This window comes from Ursus americanus, chromosome 22 (assembly GCF_024610735.1).
Source record: "Ursus americanus isolate L20-20 chromosome 22, mUrsAme1.1.p, whole genome shotgun sequence".
Classification (NCBI taxonomy): Eukaryota; Metazoa; Chordata; class Mammalia; order Carnivora; family Ursidae; genus Ursus; species Ursus americanus.
In genome coordinates, this window is record NC_142148.1 from 39947131 (window position 1) to 39968326 (window position 21196).

The window sequence follows — 21196 nt, forward strand, 5'->3', positions numbered from 1 at the left end:
GCCTGGGTTGGTGTCTTTCATTCCAGCATAATCCTAACAGCATCCCCTTTAACTTCCAAAACTACCCCAGCTTGAATAATAAATCACATGGTCACCCATTTTTATAAGCTTACCTCTTAATATCTTTTACCTAAAAAGCCCCCAGCATCATCTTTCCCTGATAACGCAGAACTTTCTGACTCTTGAGCGGTTATGAATTAACTGAGTCTCTATGGGCCAACCCTGGAAACAGCAAAAGGCATTAAATTCTCTTCTCCTTGCCACCCCCACTTAGAGGGACAAGGACCTGGGCAGTGATCTATGGATATGACTCCCCACTTGGGAATCACTGGGGAGACTGTAGCTTTCAAGGTCCCTGGACTCACCTGCTTTGAGTCCAACCCTCCTAAGAGTCCCGAAGCTGACAGTATGGTAAATGGCTCAGGTCACTTATGCAGAACCACACTCCCTGGTTTTATATCTATTCATACCATCGTTCATTAATGACCTTTCTTCCCAGGGCACCTGGGTGGCTCAATCAGTTAAGAGTCTAATTCTTGATTTCGGCTCAGGTCACGATCTCAGGGTCACGCGATAAACCCCGCCTTGGTCTCTGTGCTCAGTGGGGTGTCGGCTTGGGATTCTGTCCTTCTCCCTCGCCCTCTGTGCCTCCCACTCCTGTTGTCTCTCAAATGACTAACTAAATCATTAAAAAAAAAAATAATGTTTCTTTCCTTTTTTTTTTTTTTGCAACAAATACTTATCAAATGCTTGTCCCGAGCATAATGGGGGACACAGAAAATCATCGAGATCCCACCCTTGGATCTCGCACAGAACATAAACATGTGCAGAAATCACAAAAACTTGATGGAGACAACGAAATGACAAAAAAAGCCCCTCTGGGCTGAAGGCCATCTGATGATATAAAACCCTCCGGTCCTTCAACCAACATCTTGTGCATTGATTATTCACTCTGCAAGCATTTGGTGAAGTGCCATTTACCAAGTGCCAGCCATCTGATATACATATCTCATTTCACCCCCGCAGGTCAATATTATTTCGGCCTCGTAGATTAGAAGCCGAGGCTCAGAGAAGTTGGATGATTGCGGAAGGTCACACAGCTGTGGAACAAGAATTGAAACCAGGGTCTGTCTTCACGCTCTTCCCAGACGCCGTCGCCATGCCGGGCACTGTCGGATCCTTCTTCCCCAACGCCGCTAAGTGGGACAGTCGTTGCCTCGAAACACACAGGTGAGCCGTTGTAGGAGGACCCACGTCCGTGCCCTCTCTGGCTAAAAGGCCGAGCTGGGACCAGGGAGAGGAGAGTGAGTCACTGACCTGAGGCACAAGATTTAAGGGGGTGCCAAACCCCCAGTAGTCAAGGTAAATAATATTTTAATGCAACGTTTTAAAAAAATCAGATTGACAAGCTACGGTGCTTGGGCCAGCTGCCTGTTTTCATAAATAAGGTTTTATTACACTTCACCTGTCAAGGCAGGCCCTATCCATGGCCCGCACGCCGGCTTTCGCCTGTGGAAGAGACTTGCTTTGCTTTTTTAGCCTAGAGGACAGCGTGCTTGCCCATAAATAAAGGCCACGTGGGGCGGCTCCTGGACAGTCACAAAGAGTGACGCGAGAAGGCAGACTGCTCTCTAATACCCCCTCGGAGCCAGAGCAATTCTGATCTGATTCCCAGGCACAGACAGGAGAGACGCAGCCAGCGCTTGCGGGGGCCGGGACATGGCTCGTCCCCATTGCCCCGAGGGACAAACCCGCCCTGAGGGATGCACCTGGAGGGACTCGGGGGTCACATGCCCTCCCCATAAATGGGACTGGGACAGGAGCTTAGCTATTCTTAACACCCGTACCCTGCCTGGCCCCCACCGCACACACGACTCCAGCCCCAGCGCCAGGCAATTATTAATGGGAAAAGAGAGGGCTGGGCCCCAACAGCCATTTTTAACTGTGGACATTATTGCTCAATTTTGAACTGCACCCAGGGACTCGTAAAAGGAAGACATAATGCTTGTTTGTGGAACTTTTATAGCTAATTGACATTTTTTCAGTGCTCCCCCGACAGCTGTAGTTACTCCTGATTGGAAGGGCGGTGGAAAGCATCAAGTTATGTACTGTCTCCAGATGGGGCCATATTTCTGATGTACCACTGGAAAAAAAAGAATAAATAAAAAGCCGTCAAAATAAACATACTCGAAAGCGATAAAGAGGAGCTGAAGTGATTGGCAAAAGCAGTTCTCTCTGTGCAAAAATAATGCATGCTATTTTCATGCTAATTGAGGATGTCAGACTATCTGCGGCTGTCAGATTTCCTCCCTTCTTGGGAACACTTCCCTCCCTTCTAGATCTGCTCTTTGCTCTCCAGAGACGGGGGACACAGAAGCAAATTTCCCCTTTCCCAGTCTATGTGCCTCTTTCTCCTTACAGGCTCCCAGACTCCGTCATTGGTGCTGGCGGTAGAAGTCAGCGCCTCATATTCCAGAGGCTCTAAGTCAAGTTCACGAGACAAAAACAATTGGAATCAAGCTGAGACATCAACTTAATGCTAGAAATTCCACTTCCATCTCTGGACACGTACAGATTACCCAGGAAGATTAGTAACCAGGATAGCACACAATACACCCATAGAAGTGAAAAATAGGGGCGCCTGGGTAGCACAGCGGTTAGGCGTCTGCCTTCGGCTCAGGGCGTGATCCCGGCGTTCAGGGATCGAGCCCCACATCAGGCTCTTCCGCTATGAGCCTGCTTCTTCCTCTCCCACTCCCCCTGCTTGTGTTCCCTCTCTCACTGGCTGTGTCTATCTCTGTCGAATAAATAAAATCTTTAAAAAAAAAAAAAGAAGTGAAAAATAATTTGGCATAAATGCTAGTTGGGTTTGTATGTGTGTGTGTACGGACCCACGTACTGTAGGCTTCATTCTAGTTCTCTTGACTCAGAAAGTCACTGCTTCACGTGGAATGAATTCATTTGAGAACATTGTTTTCAGGATAGAACAATATTCCAGATGGAAGCCACCCTCTACCAACCAAGTTATCAGGTTGCATGGGTGCCTATCATCACATCTTGCCTGCATGGAGGTCTCCTAGCCCATACATTTCCTGATTGGAAACACATATCATGACAAGTATAAAAATCATAAAATGCAACGGAATGTCCGATGTCACATATCAAAACCTTACACATTTAAAGCGCAGGAGAGCCTGTCAGGCATTTGCTCAAAACTTCTGTTCACTTACATTACACACAGTTCAAATGAACTCAGAGATCAGGTTTCTAAGTCCAAACGGTAATCAAGAAGGAGGAGATGGGTTGCTAGAAGCCATGATAGTGGCAGCAGAGAGAAATGGCAGAGAACAACACCCTGGCAGTAATGGGAGAGATTTTTTTTTTAAGGGGGGGAGTGCAGGGGAAGAGGGATAGGGAGAGAGAGAATCTTAAGCAGGCTCCACACCCAGTACAGAGCCTGATGTGGGGTTTGATCTCACAACCCTCATGACCTGAGCTGAAATCAAGAGTCGGTTGCTTAACCACTGAGCCACCCAGGTGCACAATAATGGAAGAGATTTTTAATTCAAAGTAATTAGACATGAGAACTCAGTAGCCCTATATGCCAAGTCTTACAGATACAAGGGCCCAAGGTAGCCCTGTGGGCATCAGTGTAAGGTGCCAGAAATATGGCAAGGAATGTCCCAGAGGCATTCAGGAGAAGTTGAGTTCTGGAGCTCTGTTTAAGAAGCAGGAAAGGATAGAGCTTGGAAAAAAGTTTAACTTGAGATGTTCGTTATTATTATTATTATTATTAATTATTATTAATTGAGGGCAATTAAAAGATAAACCCTCTGAATCAGACAGGATTCTTTTTGGATTCTAAACCCACTCAAATGAGGTTAAGCAAATAAGAGAATGCCTTAACTCCCCAAGTGAAACTTCATAGTTGATCTGGGTTGAGAAATAGCTGGATTCACGTGGTCAAATGCTGTCAAGGATCTTCATCTTTTCATCCTGCCTTCCTCTGAAATTTTCTTCCAGCCAATTTGGCGCTCCAAGACAAAGAGGACATTTTTGTCAATGGTTGAAATATAAATCCTGGGAAGGGTTCTTATTGGCCTACTGTGGTCATGTGCCAGCCCCAACCAATCACAGCGGCCAAGGCAATGTGCTGCTCTGATTGGCTAGGCCTAAGTCACATACCCCTCAGACGGCTGGGGATTGGGGTGGGCTCAGCTCCACCAAAGCACCGGCAGAGAGGAAGGGTTGTGGGCATAACCCGTGGCTGATATGAGAAGCGGGGTGAGGATGCTGTGCTGGTAAAAACAACTGATGTTCATTGCACTATTAGCTGTCATGGAAGCAGTTTTCTAGAATGACTTGATGTCTGAGAGTTCCAGAGTCCTGCGTTCCCTAGGCAAGAGACTCTGAGATGGGCAATCAGGTGCGCATGGTTGTTGCAGAGGGCTCTTGGGACAACATCCGGGAGGAAGTGAGGGAAGCTGAGATGGTCAGAGGGAGGAGTCGTGCTGTCGTCAAGTCACAACAGTAGCCTCAGCCCAGCCCACAGAGTGCTCTAGAGCTCAGACAGATTTTCCAAATTACCCTGAACTGAAGCGAGGGGCCAGCCATTTGTACGTCTCGCATGATGCAGTCATTGGACCGCGCCAAGGGAAGGGTTTCAGTCTTGGGGGAGGAGGCTCCCCTCAGTCAAGTGCAGTTCTTGGGGGAGGGGCACATCTGAGTGTTTTCTTCGATCACAGGAGGGATTCTAGGAGTACTGGATGATGAGATTGAAGAGTCTCTCTAATTATTCTATAATTTTACAAAGGTAGGAGGAATCTATTTTATTTATTTTTAGTGGGAGGAATTGAAACACTGGTTCTTGGGGCTTCGTTTTAAGAAACTTTTTTCCAAATTTGGACGACATCGAGCGTTGTAATAGCAAAGGAAAGAGGGACACGAGACTTGTACTAAATGAGTTCAAGGACAGGAAGAAGAACAGTTGTTCAAAAGTGAGCCCCAGGGGTGAGCAAAAGTGTGTTTCCGAAAGTGTGTCAAGGGGAAATCAATTTCCAAGAAGAGGTAGGAAATTAAGGGGAAGTCTTTTTAAAAACATAATCACAGAACTCCTGTAATTTTTTAAGGCTTCTTTTTAAAGGAGAATCACAAAGAAATCCGGAAAATTAGGTATAAAGAAGGGTGGGTATTCTACAATAAAGAACACTGAGATAAACATGGTGGGACACAGTTTCTAAGAGGGAAAGACAAGAGAAATAGAGACAGAAGATCCTCTCCTTTGCCCTCCATTGTTTACCTGCTTTTTTGTTTTTGTTTTTTGGTTTTTTTTTTTTTTCTGAACAGGAGTTATTAACCTTGAGTTTGTAACTGAAGTGAAGAGGTCCTTGGACAGCCTGGGATTGAATATAATATTGTGTACATTCTTCATAGATCTCAGCAGTGCCATCAAAGTGACCATAATTCCCAAAACGTTTAAGAACCAAGGTCCCAGCCCAAATAATGACTCTAGTGAGTAAGCAGTTGTAACAGAAAGATAAGAGGTTTAGGAAATACTTTTGTTTTTTCCTTTTTGAGTAGATTTCTTATTTTTATTGTTCAAAATTAGATATATATATTCTGTGAAAAGTTTCCATCCTGCCTCTGCCCACATCTACCTAATTTTCCTCCATATAGCAACTAATGTGAGCAGAATTTTTGCAGCTTCCCATAGGTATCCTCTGTGAATTTGTGTGTGTGTGTGTATGTGTGTGTGTTGTGTATATATATTTACACTACATATGTGTATATACATATATGTGTGTGGAGATGTGTATATAGTGTGTAATATATATTACATATATATATTATATGGGCAAATATACAAATGCACAATCATATATATAGTATATGACCGTGTATATGCACCTATAACATACATATTATATTACGACATATATTTACGTATTCATTTATGTAAATGTATGTTTTTACCCAAAGAATAGTGTACTAGACACTACTCTCTACTTTTTTTCACTTAATATATCCCTATCTGGGCATAAAGATCTTTCTCACTATTTCTTAAGGCTCCAAATATTTCTAGTCATGGATATACCATAATTTAAACAGTCCCTCAACGATAGCCTCTTGGTTATACAAACATATTTTACAATTATGGCAACTGCAGTATTTAACTTTGACCATGCATACGTTTGTACCCGTAATTATATCGGTAAGATAAGTTCCTATAAATTGATTAGCTGGGCACAGTGTGAAGTGCATTTGCAATTCTGATAGATATTGCCAAATCGCTCTCTGAATATGTACTAAGTTACACTCCCTACAGCTCTATATGCGGGTGCCTATGTCCCCACACTCTTGTCAATAGAGTGTATTATTAATACACTCTTTATCTTTTCCAGGGTAATAATCGAAAAAAATATCTCAATCAAATTGTATTCACATTTCTCTTTTTTTAGAAAAGTAGTACTTTTTCGTGTGAGTCCTACTTGTATTTACTTTTCTGTGAAGCATCTATTTATATACTGTTACCATTATTTTATTGATTTGTAGGAGATCTTTTCTTTTTTTAAGGTTTTATTTATTTATTTGACAGAGAGGGAACACAAGCAGGGGGAGCAGCAGTCAGAGGGAGAAGCAGCCTCCCTACTGAGTAAGGAGCCCGATGCAGGGCTCGATCCCAGGACCCTGGGATCATAACCTGAGCCAAGGCAGACGCTTAACCATCTGAGCCACCCAGGCTCCCCAAGGAGATCTTTCTATATTAAGGTAATCATTCATTAGACAGGTGCATCAGAATGGGGTTTAAGTAACTGTCAGAATGTATGACACCCCCCCCAAAGAAGCAGCATAATGTAAAATGTCCCAAGAGGAGTAGAAACATACAACAACAACGAAATGCAGAAAGAATGAGAAGGAATCAGGACTAAAAGGGAGGAAAGACAAAGGATTCCTGAGAGTTAAAAACGAACCTGGAAGAGAGATATGGAGATATGCTTTCGAATAAGATCTAAGAGATGTGTATTACTTAAGATAGGATAAAGACATGCAACAAATGTACCCCCAAATGCGGCAAATTACAAGTAGAGTAGAGATTTATTTATTCACTGGGGCAAGTGGCCCTCCTTACTCTGGTGATTCAAGGACACACGTCTTCCCCTAGGATCTTGTCCTACTCTGTATCCATTCGTTGAAAGAAAAGCAAACATGGAGCAGGTATACCCACTTCTTAAAAGCATTGACCTTGAAATGGTTCACGACACCTCCACTTACATTCCATTGGTTAGCAGTACTCGCAAGTCCACACTGAGCTGGGATATAAAGAGCCTGGCTGGGTACCCACTTTCCAGCTCCAGCTGCGTTGCTAAGGATGTGGGGAACAAATTTTCATGCACAGCTAGCCATCTTCACTACAACTGGTAAGAGAGACACAGGGATAGATCTGGTACCCAAGACCCTAAGAAATGAGACAAAATGCGTACGTAGTCAGCAGAAGCCCTTGCCTGGCTTAACATCCCAAGATGCAAGTGGTCAGGTGCTCACGGCTGCCCTGCTCCCAGGAGCAAGGACAGAGCTGTCTGCTGTGTTACCTGTGATCTCCTCTGTGTCCAGAACAGTGCCTGGTACATCGCAGGGGCTCAATAAAGATCTTTTGAATAAATAATTTTGCACCAAACAGAAACAGAAGCTGAGGCCAGAGGGTGGGAAAGTACACGACCTAAGGGTTGTCTTTGCAGGGAGGATCAGAAGATAGCTCCCGGAGGCTCAAACCTCGAGCCTCACCTCGTTCTCCCAGTCCTTCCTTCATCTTGGCCGCGGAGCTTTTTTAAAGCAGGAATCCCACAGCTCTGGTATCTTCTTGCTTGACTTGGAGGACTTCTTAGCATCTGAGCCTGGTTCCGTACTTCCAAAGAAATTCAACAAAGAACTCAAAGTGGTTTGTTAGTAACCTTTCAAACTCTTACTAAGGTCTTCTCTCTAAAAGTCTTGGGTTGTAGTATGAGAAAAAAAAATCATTTTGAGTATTTTGTTATTACATCCCATGCCTTCCGCTACTCCTCCCAAATTCCTGTTCCTCCTCCCGTTCCTAACCTACAAAGAATGCAGGACTTGCACAAAGCATGCGATTAGGGAGCTGTCATTACTATTTTTTCTACTGTACGCACGGTCCCTGGCATGATGGTGCGTGCTCCAAAGCTATGGCCCCCAACGGAGGGTGCTGCTGTCTTGTGTGGAGATCTGCCTCTGAATTTTTAATTTTTTAATTTAAAATGGTATGTTTTACACGGAGGAGATCATTAAAGCTGTATGAAGGAAAACAAAACAAGCCAAAGCATAGCTTCTTGTAGCAGAATTGACGTATGCGGTAATTATGTTAGGGTTTCTGCACGGGGAGGAACAATTGGAGACAATCTTGGCTTCTGCTCAGTGCTCTCCTGATGTGGGACGGCTAAACCTCAGGGACCGCTAAGCATCATTGCTGACCGGATGGGCCTGCTGGGTCAGGCCAGCAGAAAGTGGGAAGAGGGCAGCGGACATTTTGAGCGCATCCTGTGTCCAGAGTGTGTTGGGTTTCTGCATAGATTATCATACTTAACCAGTGTAACAAACCCGGGAGGCTCTCTCCCCGTGTCATAGGCCAGGAAGTGAGTATACCTGGTATGAACAGCTCTACAAATACGGATGCAAAACAGAACCACAGTTGCTTCTCAAAATGCCTTCCAAACAGCTGAATTTCGAATGTTCCAGATTTGGAAAAGGTACCATGATGCGTGACCCTAGATTATGTGATGTCCCATCAGGGGCTGAGGGGAAACCCATCATCACTAACAGCAATATTTCTGCAGCAAAACACAGGAATAGTCTCCCTGGGAGGTCTCAGTAAAGATTATAAATAACCTCATGTCACTTCTGGTCAAGATTTGCCACCTTACTCCTTTTTTTCCTATGTCACTTCCTACCTTCCTTCCTTTCTCCATTCCTCCTTGCCTCTCTCCCTTCTGTTCACCCTTTAGTCCACCCACCTCTAAGTCACTAGTGTGTGTCCTGTGAGATAAAAATTCGTCTCCCTTTTACCAACAATCGCCTCCTCTTCCATCCCAAACCAACAGCAACAAATGAAAAGATTCCATAACTCCATGATTAAACAATTCGAGGAAATGTTTTTAAAGATTTTACTTTTAAGTAATCTCCACATCCAACGTGGGGCTCAAACTCGCAACCCAGAGATCAAGAGTTGCACGTTCCACTGACTGAGCCAGCCAGGTGATCCAGGATTTTAGGACATTTTGGGCAAAAATACCTCTTTACTGCATCAATGATAGGAAATCTCAATATTATAAAATGCCTTGAAATTTCCACAGAAGGAGACATGGTGTGTATTTGAACCGCAAACAACCATGGCAGGCTTCTAGACACAGTGCTCCTCTCTTAAATGATCCGTGGTGTGAGTCCCCTGTGCACTTGGGGCCCTCGTTGCCTCTTCTCCATCTCCAGAACAGCATGTCTCGTGTATTAGTTGGGGAAACATTAGCTGAGGCTTCTAACAATCCCTGTTGTAGTGCTGAAAACAAATCCTGAAGTTTGTCCAGAAAGATCCCAGACCATAGGGATCTTTGAGTACCAATACTACAAGTTTCTTAATATATAATAAGGCAGAGGTTTTTTTATTAAGGGAAAAACTGGTTTTGTCTACTTTTTTTTTTATATTTTATGCACCATGAATAACTCAAAGATTTTTTTAAAAATGGTATGTCACATTTCCGTAAGCAATTTATCACCGGATTTAGGGGAGACGAGATGTTCTAATACGGATTCTACTAGCAAGTGCACATTCATTCAATGCTTCGGTAAGTAATAGGTTTAAACCAACAATGCTGGGGCTTATTATCGATTGTGGGGGCCCCCATTTTTGGAATCAGATGCAAGGAACACATGCATACTCACATGCAGGGGAACTCTTCTTGACATGCCTCAAGTGAAGTATCACTTGAAAACAGAATGCTTTCTTAATCTGCTTTTTAAAATTTAGAAATGGCTATAAGATATAAAATACGTAGCCCACCATAACAATTCTGAAAATGGAAAAAAGACTAGAGAAAAAAATGAAATATCTGTTAAATCTACCATCGTATATATAATATATGCTTAATTATAAAATAGATTATGTATGTATATATTTTATAAAAATAGTATTTCCTCTTGCTATTTATTAATATGTTAATTATATAGGATGATATAATAATAAACTGATATTAATATTATGCTATTAATAATCATGTGTTTTAATAATGGGATCAAAATCAGAAACTACTCCTAATTGAGCTTCTATGAGTTAAATTTATACATTAATAAGCTACTAATGCACTATACTATGTATAATATACTATTAATAAGCTATTTACTGAATTACCTCACTTAATTCTCATGAATCTTAAACAGGTGCTATGATAAATCTTCATTTTCCAGATGAGCAAACAGCTCAGAAAGGCAAGGTGCCTTCCCCAAGGTCACACAGCACGCTGAGGGTGGAGAGCACTATTCACACTCAGTCTGCTGTCTAGATCCTGCACATTCCGTCACTAAGCTATTCCCACTCTCTCGCAACCTGCTTTTTCCACTTAACGTACGGTATTTATATTTCAATGTCAGTAAGTAGAGACTGCACTCTCCTATTTAATAGCTGCATTGCATTTTACCATAATAGAGGCACCTTATTTATTCAGCTATTCCTTTATAGGCATTATTTCCATTTCATCAAAATCATAGCAGTGTTTCTCTTGTTATGGTATTACCATAAGTGTTCCTGTATTTCTGTGCATTTGTCTGGTTATTTTCATAGAATTCTAAACATACATGTGAGGTGTCTATCGTTATGTAACAAACCACCTAAAATGTAATGATACCTTATAATGGCAACAATGTATCATTTCTCAGCATTGTGTGGGTGGGCTGGGCTCGGCTGGGCAGTTCTTCCTCTCCCTGAAGTGTTGGCTGGGACCACTCATCTGGCTGCAGTCATGGGGTCAGCAGAGCTTCTCTCTCCAAGTGGTCGTGTAGCCAGCCATCCTTACCTGGTGGCTCAGAGTGCCAAGATGGCAAAAATGGAAATTGCCAGACCTCTTGAGGCCTAGTCTCTGCACGCGTATGCTTCACTTCTGCAGCATTCTGTTGGTCAAAGCAAGTCTCCAAGGGAGCCCCGATAACTGACGGAAGAATGGGAGCTCTCCTTGCTACAGGGCGTGTGGGATGGGAGGGGCCGTTCTGGCCCTCTTTGCAAACAATCAACAGATAAGTCAGAGCACATGAAAATCATAAAGGCTTTTGATAAATACTGACCCAGGGAGAGATTCTTCAGCAGCCTCCCTCTAGCGGAGAGTCAGGGCATCAGCTTCTCCACTCATTATGGTACCAGAATCTCTTTAAACTTATATCAGTCTGAGGTGTCTCAAATGATAGCCCAGTGATGACTTCATTCGAATTTTTAACTTCTAATAAAGTTGAACATCTGTTGGTATGTTCGGTGGCCACTTAAATTTCTCTCGTTGGTCTCAATCGTATGTTCACATTCTCTGCCATTGTAAAAATCAGAGTTTTAAAAACACATTTAAAAAGCCAGATTGTGAGTCTATTTTTATTAATTTGAAAGAGTGCTTTTCATGTGTTACTAATTCTTTGTCGTGTATGTTGCAAACTATTTTACCAGGTTGTGACCTGCCTTGTTTGTGATGTGAACACCGACTGCGTCCTTTCATACGAGCATCACTGCCAGGTTCAGGCCTGGCGATTCTCCTGTGTCCCCCCACCTTCTCAGGCGTGTCCTCAGCGTGAGTTCCCGGGCTGACCATCTGGTCTGTGGAGTTATCTAAAATGCCAGGTTAGGAAGCGCGCTCAGGGGAACGCGCTGGGTGACATATCTCACTGTGGGCTGCATTTCTGGGGTCAAAAGTTCCCACTAATCACGTTGCAGAATTTCATAGTTTAGACTGGATCTTGGAAGAGGAATAGCCAGTGTAGGGCATCTCAGTAGAGTTATCGCAGCAAACCAAGAATTCTCATCATCCCACGGGGAACCAAATCTAGCTTGTTGTTTAGCCCCTGGAAGGAGAGTGTGACTGTTCTCCCCCATGCTTGTAGAGCAGTCCCTGGACACCACCAGCTTCCCCTCCGCAGCATCAGAGCCCAGCCCCAGGCACCTCAGAAGAATGTCATTCAATGGCTGGCAGAGAAGTCATGCCTCTAAGCCCTTTTCCAGTTTGGAGCAGATTGAAGCGTGACGGGCCTGGAAACTCTACATGGCGAACCAGGCTTCTGTGATGGGTGTGTGATGGTGAGGTTAGAGTCTCCAGGTTAGAAATCAAATGCTACCCTGGGTATTGCTGTGAAAGCATTTTGCTGCTGTGATTAAAAAGCCTAACCAGTTGACTTTAAGTAAGGGAGGTGTCTTAGGTAATTTGGGTGGGGCCTGACCAAACCCGCTGGAAGGCTTTAAAACCAGGACTGAGATTTTGGAGAGAGAGAGAGGAAATTCTGTCTGTGGATGATAACTTCTGCCCATGGCCATGGATGACGCTACTTGTGGCCTTCCCTCCATTAACTTGGCCCTAGGGACCCCAGACTTGCTGAGCCAGCCCATGATGGTGTCAGTGTCCTCTCTGAGAGATGATCTTAGCTCACTGAACCCACCCCAGTCACCAGGATGCTTCACCGGGTCCTGTACCTGTGGAATCCATGGAGCTGGGTCATGATTCTGTCCCTGGATGGGGCAGCACGGAGCAAGTTTAGAAGACAGAAAAGAAGGGCAAGGAAGCAGGCTCCGAGCCTTGGGCCAAACATAAGCCTGCTGAGCACTGGAGGAAAAGAGGAGGAAGGACTAGTGGGTTCACTTTGGCATTTGATGGTGGCCCATACACCTGAGGTGACCTAGTGTCCGAGCTGAACTGGGGCTGGAGGAAGACCCTGGGCTAAGGCACTCCAGCACACACCTCTGTTTCTCGTTGTTTGTAAACCTAAGCCAGTTCTGCCTGAGATCCCATGCAAACCTCTGGCTGAGAACCCTTCCCCAGGCCTCTGGCAAACCCTCCCCCTCCAAAATCTGATCTCATGTTCCAGTGTGCCATGACAGTCCTCCAGGTTGGGCCGTCCAGCCGCAATTCGCCATTTCTAGACTTCCTGGAAACCCAACGGTCTCCCTCCTTCCATGTCCCACAGACACACACGAGTATCAGTTGCACCTGGAATGTCCATGAGCCTCTGTTATAAACCTTCCCTTTGCTATTTGCTCTGCTTTTTCCTAGAACAAGAAATAGCAACACATTTAGAAGTAACACTCCACCTCTGGGGTTTGGGGTAGCCCTTCCAATCTGTTCATGCTGACGCAAGGGACATCAACCGACCCGAACCTTGACTTTTCCTTTCCTCCCAAATACTGAAAGGTGCAGGGATTTCGGACAGAACACAGTCTTAGAAGGCAATGATCTTTTTCTGCACCTTTTTTTTTCAAGGACATTGGACGTCCATCCATCCAATCTGTTGATCCTGTCCTTTCTCTCCACAGAGGCTTCCCCAAGCAAGGCCCCACTAACGTGTCTCACTTCTTCCACTTTGGCCCCTCCAGTCTGTTTCCAAGCAGTAGCCTGGGGAGTATTCTTAGAACGTTAGCCATTACTACCCACAGCCCTCAACCCCAAACATACACACCAATTCAGTGGAAGAGCCATGGTCCATGCCAGGCACCGAAGTAGGGGAACCAGCAGCAAACAGAAGAATGTGGCCTTTTCCTTCCAGAACTCATCGCTGAGGAGGGCATCAGACATGGAAGCTGGAGGCTACCAGACAGTGGTTACCCTTCTTGTACTTGTCACTGAGTCCTGAAGTCTAACCCCTCCCTGGGTGCTTTTGTAACTCTGCCCTAGTGGGCTCAGTGGTTACCCCAAACCCCACACAGTCTCACCACCTGGGTCCCTGCTGGCCCCCAACACGGTGACAACATTCTCATCTTCCAGTCCTGCGCATATGATGCTCGGAGCGCCTGGAGAGCCCTGCAGTCACTTTCCTGGCGAATTCCGATGTCCCGCCTCAGGAGCCTTCCTAGAGACTTAGAGGGCTAGGAACCCCTCTGAGTCCATTTTCCTGTCGGAACCATGCTGACTTCATCTGGGCCGCTTAGGCTCTGGTAAGGGTAGGGCTGGGGAGGGAGCCAGGAGGAGGGGAAAGAGGAGAGGGAAGAAGGGAGAAGGGAGTGTGCGGCGGGGAGAGGGAAGAGGGCTCTGGAGCTGGTGTGATGGGTGACCCCCATCCCTACCATCTATTTCACAACTGTTACTGAGCACCTGCTGAGAGCCACCAAACACTCCCGGCCATCTGCAGGCTGACAGGCGACAGGGAGGAGACAGATTTGCAAACAAACCCGTGTGCCCCTCCCAGTCGGGCCCTGGGGCCCAAGCTCACCAACTGGATTTTGGAGGCTGAAGCTTTGTTTATTTTTTAATTTTTCTCCCACAGGACTATGTTTGTTGACTCTCATACAAAGGACGAAGCAATGACATGGACAGTAACCCACTTTACTGAATCAATACCGGAAAAAAAAGTATAGACAGTAAAGTCTTTTGCAACGTACCAGCCTATGAATCTTGACAAATGCCTACACTTGTGTAACCACCCCCACACTGAAGATCTAGAACAGCCCCTCACCCCAAAATACTCCCACGTGCTGCCCCTTTGTGGGGAACTCCCCACCCCTCGGCTCCTCGCAAGCACTGATATTTCCTTTCCCTGTGGTTTTGACTTCTCAGGATTGTCCTGTAAATGGAGTTTCCCAGTAATTATATTAAGAGTCGTTATTAATTTGTTGCTTGAACCAATTCTATAACAGTTGTTTCCTGCTGCTTTTTGCTACATTTTCTTTGATCACTTCTGCATCAGACAATGATGTAACGGCACATTTAGAGAGAACAGAAAATAGGCTTTCCTGGGCGTCACAACTTGTTATTGGAAATGCCACACTGTGGGGCAGAGTGTCTTGCCTCAGGGCATATCCTGGGTGATGGAGCTCCCTGACCTCCCCAGCGCTAGCCCTTGGGGGTGCTGGTCCAGCTCAGCGAGACCCATCCTTCACCCCCTCTGCAGTAACAGGACCACCAGGTATGGGGGGGTGACCCCCCAAGCAGGGGCACAGCTCTCTCAGCCCCGTTCCCTCCCAGGGATGACCGGGTTGCTGCTTCCCCACCAGGTCTTCAGGGGAGAACCCGGGGGCCTTGGAAGAAGTCTGTGCATGTAAGAGGCTTATGCTTAACTGTCTTCAAGGTAAGTCTGTCTCTGCCTTCGACGGTCTCTCAGGATAGCAGGGGTTCCAGGAAACAGCAATTCCCCCAAGCTTCAAAAGATGCATGGCTCTTCACAACCCGTTGACACTGGGGTGCCAAGATGGCGCATCGGGCCATTCTGTGTGTGCTCCCTCAGTCCTTCTGAGACCTTTCTGCCGGCCCTCGGGCAGGACGAGAAGTACAACTCGAATTAGTACTTTCTGAGCCAGAGATGTTTGTTATAAGACAGTAGAGAAGGAAGTTCAACCTAAGTGCTTGAACACATTTTCTGAATTACCTATATTTTGCCATTCCCTCTTTACCAAGTGGATGATGGCTAATTATAGAGATTGCTTAAAATTTATCTTATCTATTCAGACTTCCCCTTCTGAAAAATCTCACTTTTAACTGAATTCCGTTGAATTCGTAGGTCTGGCTTTGGCTTGTCACCACTGATAAGCCCCGTGACAGCATATTTCTCAGATGGCAGGGACTGTTACAACTCACACTTCTGCACCTTTACAGGATGGAGCTTTCCTTGTGATCAGATGTCCTCTCAACCACTTGTCATCCTCCACACCCATGACCCGATCTTCTGTCACCAATACCAGGAAATTTAATGAAAATAAATGAAGTTCTCTGAGTTGCCTAGAGAGCATCCATTTTAAGAGGAAGACAGACACCAGCCCCGCCATTGTGGGCTGACCAGAGGGGTAAGATGCAGAAGCAAGCAACTATTAAATGTCCACTTCACTTCCTGAAGACTTCCTTCGGATAATTAGAGAAGTTGGAGCCCCACAGCCAGGAGGCTTATTCTGTGTCAGCAGTGTGACTTCTTGTGATCCTGGACTCTTCGTCCAGTTCTCTTCTAGAACTCCTTTCCTGCACAACTCCTTCACACCCAACGCGCCCACTCCCCTTTGACCTGCCCCCTGGTAGCCGAACCTTGGATTCCATGGCTTAGCAGAACTGGCCTCCGCGTGAGAAAGCAGTTTTGCAGAAAGGCCAACCAGGGCCTGGGAAAAACAAGAGGAGGCAGCAGCGCCAACGTCTTTGCCCACAGGATGTTACATGTTTTCAGGAAATACCTGTTCCCAAGTTCTGAAGTTCACAGCAGCCAGGGAAACAGCCATTTTAGGTTTTGGAAGGTCAATGTCGTGGCCCAGTGCTGGGAATATCACGGCCGATCTTGCCTCTCGTGGGGATAAACACAGAGAAGTAACTTCTCAGGTGAGCAGCAGAAAGGTGAGGCTGCTCGCTCGGGCAGAAGGGACGAAGCTGCCCACCCTGAGTGGGGAGAATAGAGGTGACCCCACACCAACCAGTAAGGGCCCCATGGCGGCGGCAAGAAGAGCACGAGGAACTACTGCGTTTAATCCACAGCATATAAACCCCGGGTCCCCAAACCCTGGCCCACAGAGCTTACTGCCCTGTTAGATGCCCAAGAAACGTCCTTGTGGATGTCTGCAGGGCCGTTCGAGACCCTAGTTCTGCCTTACATGGCTATGGGATTAGAGCAGATCCGTCCAAAGTGACTTTCTTGGTTATGTAAGGGGAGAACAGAGAAAAATCAAGTATCATTTCGGTGAAGGAATGAGTATCCTAGGATGCTTTGGTTCCTTGTCTCCAGTTTTTAAACAATTCTTTCCATTTCACGAAAACTAGCCTGCGGCGAAGTCTGGGTGAGGCGGGAGGTGCTCGAGGTAGCATTTCCCATGTGATAAGACTCGCACACACGGCTGTGGCTACTTTGAGAGACAAGTGTCCAGTCTCTTGGGCCACCTGATAAATGTTTGGAACAAATTTTCCCTTTGCGGGTAAGCTGCTAGAGGGCAGAGGACATGCGATCCACTCCGAGTGTCCCCTGCCCAGCAGGCGGCATACACAGCACCCCAAGGATGTCCAGTGATGGGTTGTGGTGGGGGCCTAGGGAGCATGGATTCCAGATTGTTCTCTGAGAATTGATTGGTAGCTCATGAGTGTTAGGTCCAGGCTTCAACAAGAATAAAAGCTCAGGGGGCCAGTTAGTGAACACATATCTCCCAGCCCCAAACCCACACCTGTCTGCTCTGGGAGGCAGGGGCTAAGACACCGCAAACCTTATTTCTGCTCTGCCAGCTGCTGCCAGGTAGGCTCTGCCAAGACAGGGCCCTAGAGGGAGACCGCAAGGCCGGGGGAGTGAGAAGGGATGTGTTTCTTTTGCATTCTGTTCCTGGGAGCATCACCTCGGCCACACTTCCAGTCTGTTTCCCCTTCCTGATCAGAGGACCTCTTGTTCCTGTCAGCTTTGCTTCGGCCACACTCCTTCCAGCCAGGAGCCCCAGCGGAGCCCAGTTTGCCGTTTTCCCACATGCGCCAACCCGCAGACACGCCAGCCCCTCCTCCCCCTCAGAGGCCTGGGTCCCAGCCCCACCAGACCCTTCCCCCAGCTCAGACACCAGCCCCAGCGCCGGGGCCCCCTTCGCACTGTGCTCTCAGTTTCAACTCTGTGGGGGCCTTTCCTCCACGCTGCCAAGTTTCAGTAATTCCAACCTCCTTCTCATGTTCCCCCAGCCCTGAGGGCGGCCGCTGCTCCCGGTCGTTGCTATCTCTGTGGTACCTTTGAGGTCTCTGCTGTTCACCTTTTATGTTAACTATGATTATCTTAGATTCTCTTTATGAAAATAACAGGTGTGCTCTCTACCTTCTGACTCATCCGTGATTGACACACTCAGCGTTTTCCTCTAATCCGGGCAGTGGCAGTGGGCCTGGAGTTAACCCAGGACACGGAGGCTCAGCTCAGGGGCTTGGGTAAGCCACAACCTCGCTCCAGCTTAATTTACCTTTGGTAAATTAAGAGATGGACTGAAGTCAGAGATTGCAAGTGGTGACTGTGAGCAGAGAGTGGCCCGATGGTGTGATGGGCTTGCCTGGCGGCACCTGGGAATGCATTTGGCCACATGACCTCAAGTCCCTTTGGTGGAGGATGTCCCCTCCAGCCACCTGTGTACTGTCTGTCTAGTATCGGAATGGATCCTGGATCCAGATTGTTTCCAAGGCTCAGTCCAGCTCCTTCCAGCTCTGACAGCCTTTTCTCTCCAGCCAGGTGCACTGCTGTCCAGCTCACAACCTGTGGTTTTGCCGGGAGCTTGGGGAATGTCCCAGAGGTCGTACAGCTCAACCGATGCAATTTCGGCCCCGTCACAGGCACGGGAAGAAAATGCAAGAAATAACTGGCTCCTCTGCTGGGGCCCCTCTAGCAACACAGCCCTCCCTGGAGGTATCAAAAGTCTGCTAAAGTTGTGTTCCCTGGGGCCTGTGTGCATTGTAACCCATTCCTCACTCACAAGATGCTGCCTTACTGGCAGGCTTTCCAGAACACATGGAGGCTTTCCTTCTATGCTTTGAATGCTTGGCTTGGCTTAAGGACACAAGAGGCTTGGACATAGGTAGCAGAATGCTCATGGATTTTGGGGAAACTAGCAGGGCTCCTGCCATCTCCAAGAGTATCTGAGACTCTCAGGAGCCCCACCCAGCTCGCCGGGGTCACAGCCACACATGCAAAGAGGTTGGCATGGCACTCAGAAGAGGCGGCAGGAAGCTGACGTTACCCAATGCCGAATAGGGGTGTCATGAGCAGCCAGAGGGCCCTGGTTTCTGACTTAGTAGATTTGTTCGCTAAATGGCCCAGTGAATGAATGCATGAAGAGCAATAGTCCTTTTGAATGATAGCACCGAATTCATACAAAGTGGACCAGGCTGAAGGTTTTTGGAGACCCCGGGTTAGGGATGTCAGCCTCCGAGCCACGTGATCCAGGGAAACTGACCTGCGTCATTGAACCGCAGTCTCAGGCTAGCTGAGAGATGTTTTGCTTTCTACGCCAGCTTCTCTGTACATCCAAAGAATGGGTTACAAGCTGTTTGTTTAATCTGAAAACAATCCTTTCTCTTACAGGGGTTGGCTGGGATGATTACGCTCAGGCTCGGAAGGTAGATCAAGGACTTGAGGTCCACGTGGGGTTGCAGGTCGTCCCACCCCAGCCTTAAGGAGGACACGGTGTCCCTGTGCCATTGCTGGTCTAAATCATAAACCAAACTCCACAACTAGCTCATAGTTTCTTGACAGCTCTGTCTGCATGGGGCTGCCTATTCTTCTGTTTACAAAGCAAGGATTAGGTAGCAGCCCAAAGACGACATGAACTTTACTTGGGTTTGCTGGCTCCTGTGGTACGGGAGTTTGGACACATCCCCAGCAACACGTCTGAGGCTTGGGGGAGATCATGCTTCTGTAAGGCAAGAGCCCCTGAAATCTCAGAACCTGAAATACACCAACAGTCCATGTTCTACGAGCGGAACTGCCAGCTTTTAGATGGCAAAGGACAGTACTCTCACCCGGATCTTGTCCCTTGTCCCTTGTCCACATTTAATCTGGAAGTTTGCTTCTCTTTACTACGTGTGACTTTAAAGGGTGAGCCGTAGTCGCCACGTGCTCTTCCTCCCCAGGAATATCCTTCCAAAACAGTGGTAGCTGATGGGAAATGTGATCTCATTTACAAAATTTCAGCCAGCAACCTCTCAGGTGCCCTTTCCTCTGGCCTCTGTCTTTTTTTCCAATCTGTCACTGTCCCGGATGTTCCCTTATGTGACAGCAACGATGAGCGTTTTCCCTCCTGCACACACTTTCCTCCATTTGGAGCAACCTCTCTGCCTCCTTGGCACTCATTTCTGCTCATTGCTCAGGTGTTAGCTCGGGGAAATTGCAGAGCCTCCGAGATGAGATCACTGGTCTAGTACGTTCTCTTCCAGCACCGTCTCCTCTTGCTCCGTGACATTTATCAGGCTTTGCCATCACATGGTCGTGCAAGCTCTGGTCGGTTGCTGAGTGGAGTGAGAGCTCCCTGAGGGCAGGCCCTTGGCCGTGCTGCTCACCCTGTGCGTGGGGGGGCCCAGTCCTGTGTTAGGCTGTGGAAGATGCTCATGGGTGTGACTGGTGACACGTGGGGCACCAACGATGCACAGGCCGATTCCCTAACTACCAGGAACGAGCAGAACACAGCCAGTCTGGTCTACATTCTCTGTGCCATGTTCTTGCTCAGCTAGGATCAAGACACTTAGCATGTGGCCAGTGGAATCACAGGAATGGCTGCATTTGGTCTGATCCTTCACCAACACGATGGCAGGAAGGGGCTGGGGCGGTGGCCGTGATCCGAACACAGATGGCTCCAAGGAGGGCAAGCGCTGTCCGTACTTTATGAACTTTCTGAGGTTTACCTCACTGTGCTTGGCCATCCTTCCACCCAGCCCCCATGTGGGCCAGTGGGGTATGCGAGGCACGGAGAGGACTGGCTTACACAGGGAGTGAGTGAGGTGGGTCCAGGTGGTGATGTGTGCCATGGCCCGGTTTGCGGACATGACTACATACGTGCAACAGACAGCGAGCCCGGTGGACAGCAAGCTCTTCAGATGCGTGCTTCACCCCAGAACACTCTGCACGTCCGACCCCGAGGGGAGCACCACACTCTGGTACACGTGGCTACCTTCAGGCTGCTACCCGAAGGCAAAGAGAACCCTTTAGCATGTAAACACGACCTTCCCCATTTGCTTTCAAAGGATGAACAGCCAGTGTTTTAATATTACTCTGCAACCACAGAACGGCACCTGCTGTGAATCTTTACTTACTGCATTCATTAAAATTAGGGCTTAAGACACCATCCGAAAGAGTCATTTATCAGGCAACCCCTTCCCCCACGGTTTCTCGCTTGTTTTCAGGAGGAAAGCTAACAGAATTTAGAATCAACAAAAGTGCAAATATTAAAAAAGCTCTTCATCCCCACAAACTGGTATGATTGTTCTCTGTGATTTTCTCCGCTAAGAGATTCCCTGGCAGCTCTGGAAAAGCAGCTGCAGCCCCCCTC

The 21196-nt window shown here is 47.0% G+C and overlaps 1 protein-coding gene across 1 annotated transcript in view; it reads right to left on the reverse strand.

Annotated features, from left to right (window-relative positions):
* Positions 1-710: 710 nt before the first annotated feature.
* The window catches only part of KIF16B (kinesin family member 16B), a 305749-nt gene continuing 285263 nt past the window's right edge, over positions 711-21196 (reverse strand). Inside the window, exon 27 of the mRNA XM_045809379.2 lies at positions 711-2143. Coding sequence (XP_045665335.2) covers positions 2102-2143 — 42 coding nt within the window. The 3' untranslated portion in view covers positions 711-2101. The remainder of the gene's footprint in view (positions 2144-21196) is intronic.